General features: G+C 35.1%; 1 protein-coding gene across 1 annotated transcript; it reads left to right on the forward strand.

Moving 5' to 3' along the window:
• Nucleotides 1–7,729: 7,729 nt before the first annotated feature.
• On the forward strand, nucleotides 7,730–8,265 carry LOC116172937 (larval cuticle protein F1-like). The gene is made up of 2 exons (XM_031490216.1): nucleotides 7,730–7,908; nucleotides 7,971–8,265. The coding sequence occupies exons 1-2, from the start codon at nucleotides 7,897–7,899 to the stop codon at nucleotides 8,220–8,222; spliced, it is 264 nt and encodes an 87-aa protein (XP_031346076.1). The 5' UTR covers nucleotides 7,730–7,896; the 3' UTR covers nucleotides 8,223–8,265.
• Nucleotides 8,266–15,674: the final 7,409 nt, after the last annotated feature.

The raw sequence follows: 15,674 nt of genomic DNA on the forward strand, positions 1-15,674 counted from the left end.
AATTGGCAACGACCGGCACCGTCATTGTGCCATTGTGGGATGGATAAGCTCACATTTGTAATGGAATGTCTGTTTCGTCAGACCAAATCGATTTCGCTCGAAAAATTTTGCGTAATTGCTAACGAGAGATGCATAAATTGACAATGAATTAACTATTTATGATAATTTCTAGTTTAATTTAAATTGGAAATGGTAGCGTATTTATTAAATTGGATAACATTTGCATTAATTTTTGTTAAATTACATGCAAAAGGTATTTATTATACCATTAACTTATGTTTTGTAGTTGATTTTGTTGCAGACTGGTTTAGTTATACTCATCGTGCAGTGACGCATTTCCTTCGAAATGTCCATATGCCAATCTACCAGTTGTTGGCATCCTCTTCATTTATTGAAATTTATGTCTTCAATTTACCTTACCACTGTTACCATCCCCCAACCCATTCAGTATATTCCAGTGAATTTCTTAGCGGTTTCGAAGAAGTGGTTTCTCATGTGGTTACATATTTTGTATACGACAGGTTAACTACCTAGGCTTAAAATTATAGCGTGTTTTGTAGTACTCTCGTCCCCCTAAAACACAAAAATTCTTAATGTAGACTGTGTGTGCCAAGTACTAGCCCAAATGTCGGTCTCCAGTTTAGTTATTGGCCCCCTATACCAATACCAGATAACTTACGTACTTTACTGCGTATGTGCATATAGTTATTTGCACTTCTTTTTTTATGGTGGATTTATACAATCATTATATCATTAGTTCACTATAATTAGATTATTAAGAAATAGCCAATAGAAACAAATTGTATGGTTTTGTTGGTTAGTGACACACAATAAACCGTTTCTATTGGCTATGTGTTAATGATCTAATCATAGTGCCTTTAAATCCATGAAAAGTGCTTTTTTCGCCAACCTGTGTACCAGATACAGTCCCTTTTCTGAATTCCATTTGTATTTTTAAGATGCGAATGACTTCCGAGATAGGAGAATGTCAATGCTGAACGAAAAGTCAACGTTCCGCCCACTTTCATAGGGGGCTTCATCAGGAGAGGAAATAAAAACAACAATCAAAAATAAAAATAAAATATATAAAATTGGGTCCATCGGGAGCAACGCGCACTACTCCACTAAACTATACACTGAAAAATAGAACGTTAAACCGGGCTATTTAAACCTATTGCGTCGGGAGAAATTGGAGAAAGTGACACATCAGTCAATAAGGAACAGATTCCTAGAGCGGAGATTTTTATTTCTCTGCCACTCGTTCTATTTTCCATTTTTGTTTTCATTTCCCTGTTTTTGTTTCTCCATCTTTTTTTTACATTCCCTTTTCTGTTCTCTCAGCTCGTCCTGCTACTCAATTATCCTTTTCTCACTTTCTCAATCATTGTTCTACCTTGTACACTTTCTGTCCCACAATTCCTTTCTATTGTCCCTTCTGTTCTTCATTTACCTGTTTCTGCATGATTGCTTTTTTTTAATACTCTTCCTCTGTATTCCCTCCTATTTCTTCTCCTCGTTTTTCTAGTCTTCTTCTAATGTCTAGTAGCCACAGTGTCTCTTGTCCACAACTATCCCTCCCTCCCACTCTTCGTCTTTGCTTAAAAGATCCTAGTCGCATTATTAATGGTTTTATGTTTTGTTCGAATCAAGGGAAGGTGGTAGATAAAAACGGTTCAAAAGAGGTCTGAGATTGACTTTGTCAGTTCCAAATCAAACTTACCAGTCATGTTGTCCTTTTATGCTAATGGTAGAAGAGCACCCCTTATAAAAATCTATACTACATTCAATATAAAGAAGTAGTAGGTGACGCTGTGTTTAAAGATCAGCATACACAGGAAAAATATAAAGCGGCTGCACCAAATTGTTGTAAAGTTGGCAACGGAAACTACCAGCTTACAAATTTCGTCACTAGTTTTATTTTTCATCGTATTACTGACTCGTGTTTTAACCAATCACAGTAAAGGTCACACATGACCGATAGCGTAGTGAGTTTGGGTTGACTTTAGAGATTTTTTGACATATCCTGTAACACCCCAAAGAACAAATAAAAAGCAGATGAAAATAAAGTTACCTATGTAATGGGGAGTTTATATAATCATTATCATTAGATCATTAAGAAGTAGTCAATAGAAACTGGTCGCCTGTGAGTTGTACATAAATTATGCTATTATATTTTCTTCTTTATCTACCCCATGCGAAGAAAAAGACATAAGTTTTGCAGTGGGCGGCTACCTGCGACTGTTTTTATACTAAACGACGTATTCCGATAATGATTGTATAAACCCTCCATCCATCCAGTGAATGGAAATAGATTTTTTTAAACCCAGCAGAAAGAGAAAGATTAGATTGCAGCGAAAAGATGAAGTGCTAAGAAAGAAAATATAGGAAATTTACAGGTATAATTAGGTAAAATTACTTACCAATTTGAAGTACATCTTTTGGCTGTAACGACTTTGAATAGCTGTTTTTAAAGCAATTTGTTTATATACACAGAAAGGTATTGATAAACTCTGATGAGAGGTACTCCAATGATGCAATAATTTTATAATTGTATCTTAATTGAGAAAATAAACACTTATTATTACAAACCACACTGTTTGTGAGATAATTCGATTCCAAGGAAGTTCGTGTCTTCTTTTCAAATATTGCATGTGACACAAATCTGTTTATTTGCTAAGATTCCGTAAGTTGATGCGTGCACTGGAAGGATTGAAGTGAAAAAGGGGTTAAACTGAATGATGAGTTTCTCATAAGAGGTTGCTGGGTTTAATTGAAGTTTATATGGTAAAGTGTAGTGCGGAATGTTTTATGGTCCTTGAGCTGCAGTGAATCTTCTGCAGATTCAGTTGGGTTCCTTGGTTCTTGGCTGGAATTCAAGAACTGCAGGATTCTTCAATAGAGAGTCATCTTCTCAAAATTACTGACTCCATATTTCCAAATGGTAGACAGTTTTCACCAATCGAATTACGGAAGCAATAGAAAATTGATAAAATGGTAAACCAAAGGCACAAATAACCACGTTCAATACTTTTTTTGCAACTTTAGTTGCCCTGTAATATCGTTCAGTATCTTTATCGGTAGCATTTCTTCAGGAATTCACCAAGAACAAAAACTTTGATGCTTTTTCATTGACATATACCTAGATCCTCAGAGCAGATCATAAAAAACGTACTAAAGCGCATGTCCAAAACCGCAAATTAAACAGGAAATCCAGAATATAGATTCCTATTAAACGTGTATATTTGTATAACGTTCCGCATCGTATTCAATAAAATATTCGAAGATCAAGGAACCGTGACCGACCATTTCACTTTCATTAATTCGCGGTTGTAATAATAGGTATCCACTCAATAAATTAAATCTGACAAGGTTCATTACGCAATGTTATTGTTTTTACAATTCAGGGACATCTTTATCGTGCCTAATGAAGTTCTATTCACCGTTGTACACAATAATTTACAGATGCAATTAACGATTTTATTGAAATGAAATATTTAATGCCAATCATAATAATTACAAGGCCAAACTTTAACGTACAACAAAATCGTATTTTCAAAAAAAGAGAAAAGAAAACGCGTCCGGTCGATTTAATAATAATTATAATTAGTCGAATGTATGGAAGTGGTCTTTGGTGACGGTGCTCCAGTTACGAAATTTGAGCAATTAGCAACTACATGCTATCTACTGTCTTAATTACAAGTCGAAATACACACATATCAGTATAGCTTTAATTGATTTTTGGTTTTAAATTTGTTTTAATTGATAGAAAAATGAACACCTTCAGTACTTAGATCATTCCCTGCCCTTTAGCGCTTAGACAGAGGAGAACCCTTACTTCAATGAAGTGGAACAATTCGATGAATTTAAAGACTGGAGAATCCAAAAAATCGTGACTAAGTTAAAAAATTCAAATCATCAAAGGGACGTGATGGACATGGTTCCGAAAGCTTTTAAAAATGAGAAGAATTTGAACAATTTTAGATAATTAAAGAAAAGATGTGAAGGAATGTATTAAAGAGTTTGAAAAGTTTGAAACGTACCATCTCCTCTGCTCTAAATTCCTCGATAGCCATATTTCCCCTCTCTTCCAGATTTTTCTATACCTTAAGTTAATCGGCAATGGCGTTCGTTCCTACCTCTACTTCATAAAGTGTTTATTAAGCGTGCCTACTAAAATTTCTCTAGAAATCTTCAGCTCAAAGTCTTTCTCAGAATCGATTACGAGTATATTGAGTGATGATGGCGATTGTAGATAATTGATTCATGTAAAAATTTCGTTAAAATTCATTATTCATTATATAGCCCATCCGATGTCCACTTTTTATCTGGAAAGTATACCCAAACTGAAAGTAATTTTTTCAGGTTATTTTGGGGTCACTCAGGATGTCTTTCCTAAGTATCCGACCTGGAAGACCGTGGGTACAGCATGCAATATCTCCTAAGTTAGCACACAGTCCTCGTGGTCGAAAACTTAGGATATACGTCCTGGTGTACCTCCAAACGACCTGCAAAATTTCCATTAACTTTGGAGCTACCCCCTATTTTTCATTATATCAGCAGGAGTATCACTCGAATTTATTAGGCTCTTCTCATTAGTCGCATATTTTGGCCCTTTAGATTTTTTTGATCAGCTCCCTCGGATTCTTAAAATTCTGTGAATTCTTCCGTATCATCAAATTCCGATTTTTACGATTCTTTGAGTCCTTTAGATTTTTCAGACCTTTCGACTACTTGGGATGAAAATTGTTCGTATTCGTCACGTTTTTTTCTTTGAATTTTTCAGATTCTTTTGCCCTTGTTGTGTGTTGTGTGTTTAATTTTTTTGCGCATTTTTAGTTCTCAAAAAGGAGCTTATCGTTTTTCTAAAACTGTCGGCTGTTCGGGCGCCGTGTTATAAAGCGATCGAGATCTGGACAACGCAATACCGTAGAACTTTCGGGTTTTCGGCATTATATTCGAACTATCATGCTCCTGTATCGATTAGTGTGAAAGCTTAAAGCCATTCCTGAATTTCTCTTTTAATAATAATAATACTCTTTATTCCGTCGACTTGTTACAGTATGGAATGCGTCTAACATCTAGCATAAAACATACAATACAGAAAATTGCTATTTAACATATAAATGTATATAACACTACTTGTACACAGATCACAAACTTATATCACAGAAATGAAATATTCATTGAGGGAAAAACAACATTTGGTCAATAACTGTGTTAAAATAAGGAAATAGAATGTCATAGTGCGTGTATGAATGCTAGGTTTTTTCTTTAATAAATAATTGTCCGATCTTACCAATTTATGAGTACGAAATTATTTGCTTTGCTAGCATAAATACACAAACGATATAATTAAAACAAAAACTATGGAATCACAGACAAAATAGATACCAAGATAACAAATTCAAATCAAACAAATCAATTCTGCGTTTATTCATAAGCCCCCCCCCCCCTTCCGATTCGGGATTGCTTTTAGATTCTAAAGATTCACTTTTTCTTATTAATTTGGGTGCGTAGAATCCAAATCAATTCCTACTTTTTCGATCAGACTTCTACAGGATTCTACAGGCCACATTCTATAAAAAATTTTTTTCCGGGTCGATCTGAGACAATTTTTTTTTCGGGGCTCAAAAAAAGGCAGTGTATTAACCTTCCTTTTTTACCAAAAATCGACTACACCAAAATTTCTCGGGAAAACACTTTTTCTTATTAATTTTGGTGCGTAGAATCCAAAACAATTCGTACTTTTTCGATCAGACTTCTCAATCAAAAGTTATAGACTAGAAACCAATTTCGAAAAAAAATTCAAAGGGCTGTAACTTTTGAACTAGTAGCCCAATCTTGGAACTGTTTGAAAATATGGATTCTACAGGCCACATTTTATAAGAAAATTTTTTCCGGGTCGATCTGAGAAAATTTTTTTTTCGGGGCTCAAAAAAAGGCAGTGTTTAACCTTCCTTTTTTTACCAAAAATCGACTACACCAAAATTTCTCGGGAAAACACTTTTTCTTATTACTTTGCGTGCGTAGAATCCCAATCAATTCGTACTTTTTCGATCGGACTTCTCAATCAAAAGTTATAGGCTAGAAACCAATTTCGAAAAAAAATTCAAAGGGCTGTAACTTTTGAACTAGTAGCCCAATCTTCGAGCCAATCTTGGAACTGTTTGAAATTATGGATTCTACAGGCCACATTTTATAAGAAAATTTTCTATAAGAACATTTTTTTTCCTGGTCGATCTGAGACAATTTTTTTTTCGGGGCTCAAAAAAAGGCAGTGTTTAACCTTCCTTTTTTACCAAAAATCGACTACACCCAAATTTCTCGGGAAAACACTTTTTCTTATTAACTTGGGTGCGTAGAATCCAAATCAATTCGTACTTTTTCGATCAGACTTCTCAATCAAAGGTTATAGACTAGAAACCAATTTCGAAAAAAAATTCAAAGGGCTGTAACTTTTGAACTAGTAGCCCAATCTTGGAACTGTTTGAAATTATGGATTCTACAGGCCACATTCTATAAGAAAATTTTTTTCCGGGTCGATCTGAGACAATTTTTTTTTCGGGGCTCAAAAAAAGGCAGTGTATAACCTTCCTTTTTTACCAAAAATCGACTACACCAAAATTTCTCGGGAAAACACTTTTTCTTATTAATTTTGGTGCGTAGAATCCAAAACAATTCGTACTTTTTCGATCAGACTTCTCAATCAAAAGTTATAGACTAGAAACCAATTTCGAAAGAAAATTCAAAGGGCTGTAACTTTTGAACTAGTAGCCCAATCTTGGAACTGTTTGAAATTATGGATTCTACAGGCCACATTCTATAAGAAAATTTTTTTCCGGGTCGATCTGAGACAATTTTTTTTTCGGGGCTCAAAAAAAGGCAGTGTATAACCTTCCTTTTTTACCAAAAATCGACTACACCAAAATTTCTCGGGAAAACACTTTTTCTTATTAATTTGGGTGCGTAGAATCCAAATCAATTCGTACTTTTTCGATCAGACTTCTCAAAAGATTTAGATTTACTATAATAATAACTCCCATATCATCGTAAGTAACTTTGTAGAGCAATTTTTCCGGCATTTTAAATGTTGATTAATTTGTTATGAATTCTTTCTAATATATCATTTTTGACACTAGCTTTACCTTCAGCAACCAATAATGTCTTAAGGACTTCGAAAGATGTATCTCCGTTAAAATTGGATGAGGGTAGCGTCCTATTGTTTAACAAATTGGAGTCTCCCTGTATACTATCAGTAAGAGCTATTCATGTATGTATTTGCATTAACATTATTTTCTGCATGATTAACTTAAAATAGCCAATATGCTATAAACGTTCTCTCATGCGTTACAACCTATCATTAGGTATCGGACAAGTTCCTGTTAATAGCGTTTAACACCACCCTCGCTCGCTAATTAACCACTGAACCAATTACATAAAGCAATAAGTCACTACTATTTAAAACCTACCAGGTTATTGCACCTTTTCTTTTCAGAGCAATAGAATTACAGCTTGATTGGTATGCAAATTTCCCTATACGGTAGCAGGAAAGAATCCATATGAGTTCAAAACAAAATGCAGTTGCGTAAATTGATAATAAAATTAAATCAATTATTCATAATTATTACTCACGTAATGTATAAAGTTACGTTTCCTTTTCACTTTCAATGATTAAAGATACATTTGGTAGAATATCGCAAACTGAACTGTTGTAAAACAATACGAAATAGACCGTGAACACTACTTTTGTAGCACCTTATAGAAAGGGCACGTGCTCCAGTTGTAAGGGTGCAGTGGGGTACAAACTTCAGTATATAAACTCGCGATATCTAATTTCGAAGCATAATCACATCTTGTTCTCCGTACGTTGAGTGCAATATCAGCAGCCTTAGCAAAATGTTCAAATTGGTGAGTGGGTTGATTGTGACAATTATTGAAACGTAGGCAATGTGAATTGTTTTCCCTCGTAGGTAGCTTTGTTGGCCCTCTTCGCCGTTGTCAACGCAGGACTAATCGGTCATGGAGCAATTGGACACGATGCTTTCATCGCTCATGCGGCTCCCATCGCCTTCGCGCACCACGATGCGTCTTCCTACGCCAACCACAACTCCATATCGTTACACCCGGTGCCAATTGCCGTTCCCCACGCAGCTCCAATTGTGCACGCCGCCCCTATTGCTCACTTTGGAATAGCCCATGGTCACGGTCATCATGGATGGTAGAAACTGAGAAACGAGAAGATTGTCATCGAAATTGAATGTATTATTTTTCAATTCTATTTACTTGGATGGTTGTTTTTGTAAATAAATGTCGAAAATACACTTTCGTTATAGAATTCCTCCTTCGCATTTCCTACAAGCCCTCTTCCAGCATCCCTTACGTCATCTTCTAGTGGCGCTCCCGTCAAGCCCTTTCTATGACTCTTTCAAGCACCCTTCAAGTTGTCTTTACACTTTCTCGCCTCCTCCAAGCTTCAACGCTTGTTAATTCCTCTTTCAAGGTTTCTTGATAAGCACTTCTCGCCCCTTTCAAGTGTTCCACCTGCCTTCCTTTAGCCTTCCCCACGCCTGCCGCTTCCAGTTAATTCCTTTTCATCTCCTCCGGAGCGTCTGCAGAACTTTTGAGTCGTCTCTTTTCCTTCACATACCCATAAAGACCTTTTGTCGTTTGTTTGATTTTCAGTCTTTTGATGAACTTCTTATGTGTTTTCATATCTCACTTCTGTCTCCCTAGCTTTCTCTTCCAATTTCAGAATTACCCCCTTTAATCCGTTTTCCTTCAACAGTGCTTAGAAAACTGGTACATCTAACCTCCCCCCTCTTTCTCCAAAACAGTCATATTCAAATTATTAGCTTTGATATCAAAAGTGGAAAACCTCGAGTGGATCCACTCGGCAATGGAAAATAACATAGCACGTGCAACACTTAATTACTTTACTAATGAAATAAAATAAATGACCCTTTGACTCAATTTTGGTTACCTTCGCTTTAAGCGTAGGTTAACTTGGATACGTTGTTGACTCGGTGCTCAGGACTGCATTCCCTGAATTGATATAGCTTAGACAGATGTCAAGGTCAATTAAAATTGGAACTTGGGGCTACAAATGAAACTCGAACTAAAAATTAAAAAATGAGATCCAAAACCCTACTAAAAACAGGAACCTCATAAAATCACTTCCCATCGAACACAAAAAATTAACATACCTCCAATTAATGAGAAGGTTTTTATTAATAGTATTTTAAATGTCAATGTTAAATCCGACGTTTCCATCATTGACCATCATCAACTTCGTTTTTTCTTATGGAAGTAATTTTTAGTTCAAAAATGTAAATACCATAATTTTTTTAATATTGTTAAAATATCTTGTTTTTTGCTTAGAAAACGTTGTCTTGGGTAGTGTACATACGTAGTCTCTTGCGTTCTTACGAACGCTATTTCGTTATAAAGATAGTGATATTTGCATTTTTGAAATCAGGAAAAAATGCTCTATCAAATGACAGAAAAGTAAAAATTACTTCCATAAGAAAAAACGAAGTTGATGATGGTTGACTGGTGACAAAACGTCAAACTTAAAATTTGAAACTAGCATCTTGTAGGACAACAGTGACCATAATAATGTATCATTTATTCCGAAATATCTTTTTAAAACCTTCAGTAAAAAAAATTTCGGTTTTTTCCGGATATCTCCGAAAGTAGTCGGAATTTTTTCAGTTTCAAAACTGAAGTTTGTTAAGTATCAAAATACGCAACTTTGCTAAATTTAAACTACCTACCTATCTCTTACAGTTCCCGAGATCCTGTTACAGGTCCATTTTTAGTTTAGTTTTGCTTTAGTTATTTTGATTTTTAGGTTAGGAATTTGTTTATTTTGTTTTGATTTTCATCACATAGGCGTGCCTATTTTCTTAAATTTCTTCTTTCGATTTCTTCGCTTCTTTGGATTCTTGCTCTCTTCTTACAATTGTATTTACCTTTTCACGCTTTAAACGCTTTTTCTTTCCTTACTGTTTTCACTATTCTAATTTTCGAAGCTTATGTGTACTATTTTATTCCATGTTACGCCTCTGGTCCGCTTTCAGTGTCATCTATTGTCAGTTCTTGTAAGCTACGCTATTCTTTCCCGCTCTTTTCAAAAATCTATTCTTCTTTTCCCGCAAACTTTTTATGTTCCTTAATTATTGGTATTACTGTTCGTTTTTTTTCAAAATCTTCTACGTTTTCGTTTCCGTTTTGGTCAATTGTCAATTGTATGGTGTGCTTGTGAGGTGCGGAATTTTTGCAGCCGCTTTTATCCGACAATTTTGGGATTTCTACCCTCGTCATAAAGTCTCCACTCATTACCAGGAATTGGTATTTCTTCCTTGGAAACCCTATTTTGGGGATTAAGAGTGGAAGAGGAAGCGCATTTGTGTTTGTGAAGTTACCTACAACCAATATATATATGTTACCCTTGCTCGCCGGATTTCAACCCTTGTGTAAGTATTTTTGTTGTCTGTATCCTTTTCTATTTCTTCGTTGTCTCTTAGGATCCGAGCGTTATTTCACCGTCCACCAATTTAATTGAGCATATCTATCTATATATTGTCTCTACGTTAAGGCCCACACCATCTCGTAAGTAGCCTTTTTGTGATAGTTTTAGCTTGTAATGTTGGGTTTTTGTTCTAGGGCCTTGTAGTTTTAGTTATTTCTTGTCTATACTTGTTATACGTACCTATCTACAACTAAGAAATCTTCGTCGTCGTTCGTCTTCAGTCTTCAGTCGTCCGTCTTCAATTTTCAGTCGTCTTCAGTCTTCAATCTTCTTTCGATACCCTCAAATTTCTTTTTCCTTGTTCCCTTCTAGCCGCATCCCTATCCTTAATCTGCCCTGTATTTAGGCACTGGTCTACCACCACCAAGTCCGCCGAACAACTGCTGGACAACTTCAGGAGCCAGAACAGCTAAGTTCAAGTTTTCAAGTTATCTATTTACCTTAAAAAAACCGTTAAGTTTATTAAAAAAAAAAAACCCATCACATTCATTCAGCCACCCTACATCATAATAAGTAATTTAGTCAAATTTTATTGTTTTACTGTGAGACGAGATCTCGTACCGTTTTCTTTTTTTGCTGTTATTTCCCTGTTATCATCCCGTGCCATTATCAATCATCATCATTCGCCCTACAATATCTGTGTTAAATTCTTGATTTCCTTGAAGAATAAATACCTTTTCTTTCCCGCTATATTTCTCTATTTCTCTTTATTATAGTTTTACCCCTGCATTTCCAGACCAACAGGAGCAGGTTTCTAATTTTTTTCCTGTACGGCGTGGAACTATCGAAAAATTAGTGGCGCCTAAATTTCGGGAGCATTTATAGCTATTTCTTTCAGGATCGTCGAACCACCCCTACCACCGAGAGCAGTTGGAGCCGTATTGCTGGGTTACTTCTTTCCTTCCAGTTTTCTTCGTCACAATCCCCATGGTGGCCCTCGAATTTAAATCAGCCTGTATATGTTGGGAATATAAATATTATTAAAAGAAAATGCTGGAAAGTATTCTTCGTTTCACAAGATCACCACTAGGGTGCGAAACATGACGTTTATAACAAAAAAAATTCTTCTCTAACGAAAATGATGCTATTTAAAGTGGTCCTATGTTTTTTTTACTCTATCCTGGCTAGCTTCCCCCAAAAATTAAATTATGTACTCTGTACTCTGTGGCTATATTATCACATTTATCATTTATCACTACTTTGTGTGGGTTGTTTTTAGTTACTGCCACTTATAATCCGATAAACGAACCTGTTATAGAGATACTAAAGAAAGAATTAAAAGTGAATTTAAACAAAATTCAATTTTGCGACAGCGTCAGTTTTTATTCAATAATTCGATATATAATTGTTGGTTTTAGGTACACTAACATTGATAAAAAATGTATCTATCAAAATAATATGTTTTGCCGTTTTTCCAACGAAATTAATAGCGAAGTTTTTGCACTAGCAAGTTAACCAGCAAAAGATACAACACTTTATAAATAATTTGAATTTAATGTCTTTAATTTGGGATTGCGGCCGCTCATTTACGCTCGGAACTCCTTTTATATGGGGAGTTACACCACGTTCTCTTCTTCTCGCAGCCTAACTTGTTGCTTGCCTAGGCTTCTTCTGTTATCTTTCTCCAAGTCTTTCGGTGCTGTAACTTCTCCTTCCATTTTTAATTCCCAGGCTTGCTATGTCTTTAATCACTTGGTCCGCCTACCACTTTGGTCACCTTTATCGTTTTTCCATGTGTGGAAGGTTTTTCAAGTGTTTTAAACATTCCTCGCTCTGTATCTCTGGCGTATTTCCAATCCGAGTTGTTTTTTTTAATACATCCATATATAATAAATGCTCCTTTCCCAATGTTTTCATTGTGTCCCTAATCCACTTGTCTTTTTTTCCCTTTAGGTATAAGTTTTGTACTTTTTTCCTGATTTCTTGATACCCTTTATGGTACTCGTCCTTTCCTGTTTCTAGCCATGCAAATCTCGCGTCCTTTTTAGTGTGAAACCACTGATTTGATTTCTCCCCTACCTTTCTTCAGCTTCAGAAACCTTATCGTTTCATTTTGTGAAAATATTCTTAGATTTTATTAGCAACTTTTCCGATAAAGGATTATTAAAATGTTGCTAGAAATCTTAAAAGCTTTTGCGAAATCTTACAAAACTCTTTAGATGTGTTGGACAAATCTCAGGCGAAAAATTACAATTTCTACGATTAGTCCAGGCTAAATAGCTTTAAAATAATTTATTTTCAAAAAAAATTAGTGACCGGGCCAAACCGAGTTTTTTATGCAGGTGAAATGGTTAGAAATTGGGGAAAAATAATTAAAACAGCTGAATTTTTCCGCGGGTGAAATCCCAGGGGTTGAAATGGGTGGAAAGTGGTATTTTGCAATTTGTGGCAAAACTATTAATTTTAGGAGAAAATGTTTAATTTAAAACTTATAGAGAATAAGAAAATGGGACCCTTTTGTATCTGCACTGTTTTTTTTATAACCTCCAATTCTCCTATATGGAAACTGTTTTTTTTATTCCCTATAACTTGTATATTGCACATTTTCGCCTAAAACTAATAGTTTTGCCACAAATTGCAAAATACCACTTTCCACCCCTTTCAACCATAATCCACCCGTAAAGACAGATTTATAACCTAGAAATCTTGATACATTCCCTACGATTGTTTCTATATTTTCTGTAGAAACGTTGGTTACACGCAATGTAACTAAGGTAACATTATTCTTTTTAGCGCATTTCCACAAAAATAAAAAAAAATGCGCTATTGTGGCCACTTTGTCCGTCCGTCCGTCCGTCCGTCCGTCCGCTAATTTTGCGACGCTACTAGTTTTTTATCTTAAGAGCTATTGTTCTACTTTTTTCGCTATTTGGTTCGTTATGGTGTCGAGTCTTGTACCAAGGAAGGAATTTTTTCTGCACCGCTTACAAAAAAAGTTATTGTAAAAAAAACAAAAAACCGTTTTTTACATGTTCCATAATTTTACACTACACCGTTTATTAACGATCCTAGAGATCGTTTATAATTTTGCATTGCTATCTGTCGCCTGCCGGTTGGTCTGTCCGTCTGTTCCTTTGTCTGTCTGTCCATCTATCTGTCCGTGTGAACGATGACCTTGTTTAGAAATGTTCGATCGCTTTTACATCTCCGTTAGTTATGAACTGAATTGCATGAAATTCAATATGGGCATAGCTTTAGCCATATAATACGCAATGCCAAAAGTTGAATCGAATCGATTTAAAATTCACAGTGCCCTTTTCGCATCTCGACCATTTATAAACCGAATTGCAAACTTTTTTACTTATAAAAGTATTTGAATGAAATTTGATACATAGGCACTAAAGGAAAATCAAACGCCAATTTCAAAATTTGGTTTTGCGCATGCGCAGTGCCAACTTTTTTATTTATGGAAGAATTTAAACGAAATTTGATACATAGGCACTTGAAATAAAGGAAAATCAAACGCCAATTTCAAAATTTGGTTTTGCGCATGCGCAGTGCCAACTTTTTTATTTATGGAAGAATTTAAACGAAATTTGATACAGAGGCACTTGGGATAAAGGAAAATCAAACGCCAGTTTCAAAATTTGGTTTTGCGCATGCGCAGTGCCAACTTTTTTATTTATGGAAGAATTTAAACGAAATTTGATACATAAGCACTTCGAATAAAGGAAAATCTAGCGCTAGTTTCAAAATTTTATTTTGCGAATGCGCAGTGCCAACTTTTTTATCTATGGAACTATTTAAGTGAAATTTGATACTTAGGCGCTTGGAACAAAGGAAAAGCTAACATTAGTTTTAAAATTTAGGTTTGCGCATGCGCAGTTCCAACTTTCTTATTTAGAAAAGCATTGAAATGAAATTCTTCTCATAAACTGAAATTGAAGTTGCACGTCAACAATGGATTGCCCATGAGCAACGCTATCTTTCATATTTGTGGCCGGATTTTTACGATTTTAACAGAAGTTGCATCTTACAAATGTGAAATGAATGCAAGTGGAAATGCGCTTTATGTAAATCGTTTACGATTACTTTTTAACTTGTTAGTCATACTTTAAAGTTTAAACATAGGTAAATAAAATAAACCTTTAGCGATAGCTTTGTTTGTCTGCTGGTGTATTTTCTTCCCGATTTCAAAAACGGCTAGAAATTCTTTTTGGCAACTCATTATTACCTACCTATACGTATATATCAAATCGGTCACGATTATTAAAGAAACTGGTGGAAATTTCTTCAATCAGACTTCAGTGTTTCGTTATTGTCGATTGACCCACACCAAAAATCCGTTAATTTGTTTTGCCTTTACGTTAGTGGCAAACTTAGGTTAGTTATTTTTTGAATCTGAACCCTTTACAAAATGGGATCGTGAGAGGGTTAGGCGAGGTTATTTCATTCACTTATTAAACCTATGGCCTTGCGTATTTGTTTTGGGAAAAGTCACGTTACAATCTTCATTCTAGATAATAATTCAGAAAATCATTTTGCTGTAACCCTTAAATGCACATTTCGTGACTTTTCTAACTATAATTTGAGGAAATAGGCATAATTGTGGAAATTTGCCAAAAAACTTCAACTTCATTCGGTCCTAAGGAGTTTATATTTTTTATTGTAAGTAGGTAAGGAGTATATTTTACAAACGAGCTACATGCTGTCTGAAAATGCCCAGAGGGTTGCGTTACCAAATAAAACACACAATCTCAATTTAAAATGTGCTCCATTATTTTAGCAAACTAATCAATCTTGATCTCGTTAATTACATTAAAGCAGGTCTTAAATAGTAAATACGCCGCATTGCCTGCCTACACCTCAATGTCTAATATTGCTAGTACATACATATTTATGAACATAAATAGGTACAAGTAACCGTAAATAATTCTAACTTAATAAATAAAAACGATCGGTGCCAAAACCTTAACCTCAATCCGATTTAGGTTTTTATTTGATTAAAATTAAATTGATTTTATATGATTAAAAACCCTAAAAACGGAAAACTGAATTGGGTAAACCAGATTTGCATATACTTGGTTATCTTGTCGCAAAGATTGGCGGCCGCGATTTACTTTCGTTGAAAAATACTGTCGCGAATTTTATTGCTACTTTTGTTGACCGTATAATTTACAATGTAAATAGAAAGGGCGTTTGA

Source organism: Photinus pyralis, unplaced genomic scaffold (genome assembly GCF_008802855.1).
Source record: "Photinus pyralis isolate 1611_PpyrPB1 unplaced genomic scaffold, Ppyr1.3 Ppyr1.4_LG6, whole genome shotgun sequence".
NCBI lineage: Eukaryota > Metazoa > Arthropoda > Insecta > Coleoptera > Lampyridae > Photinus > Photinus pyralis.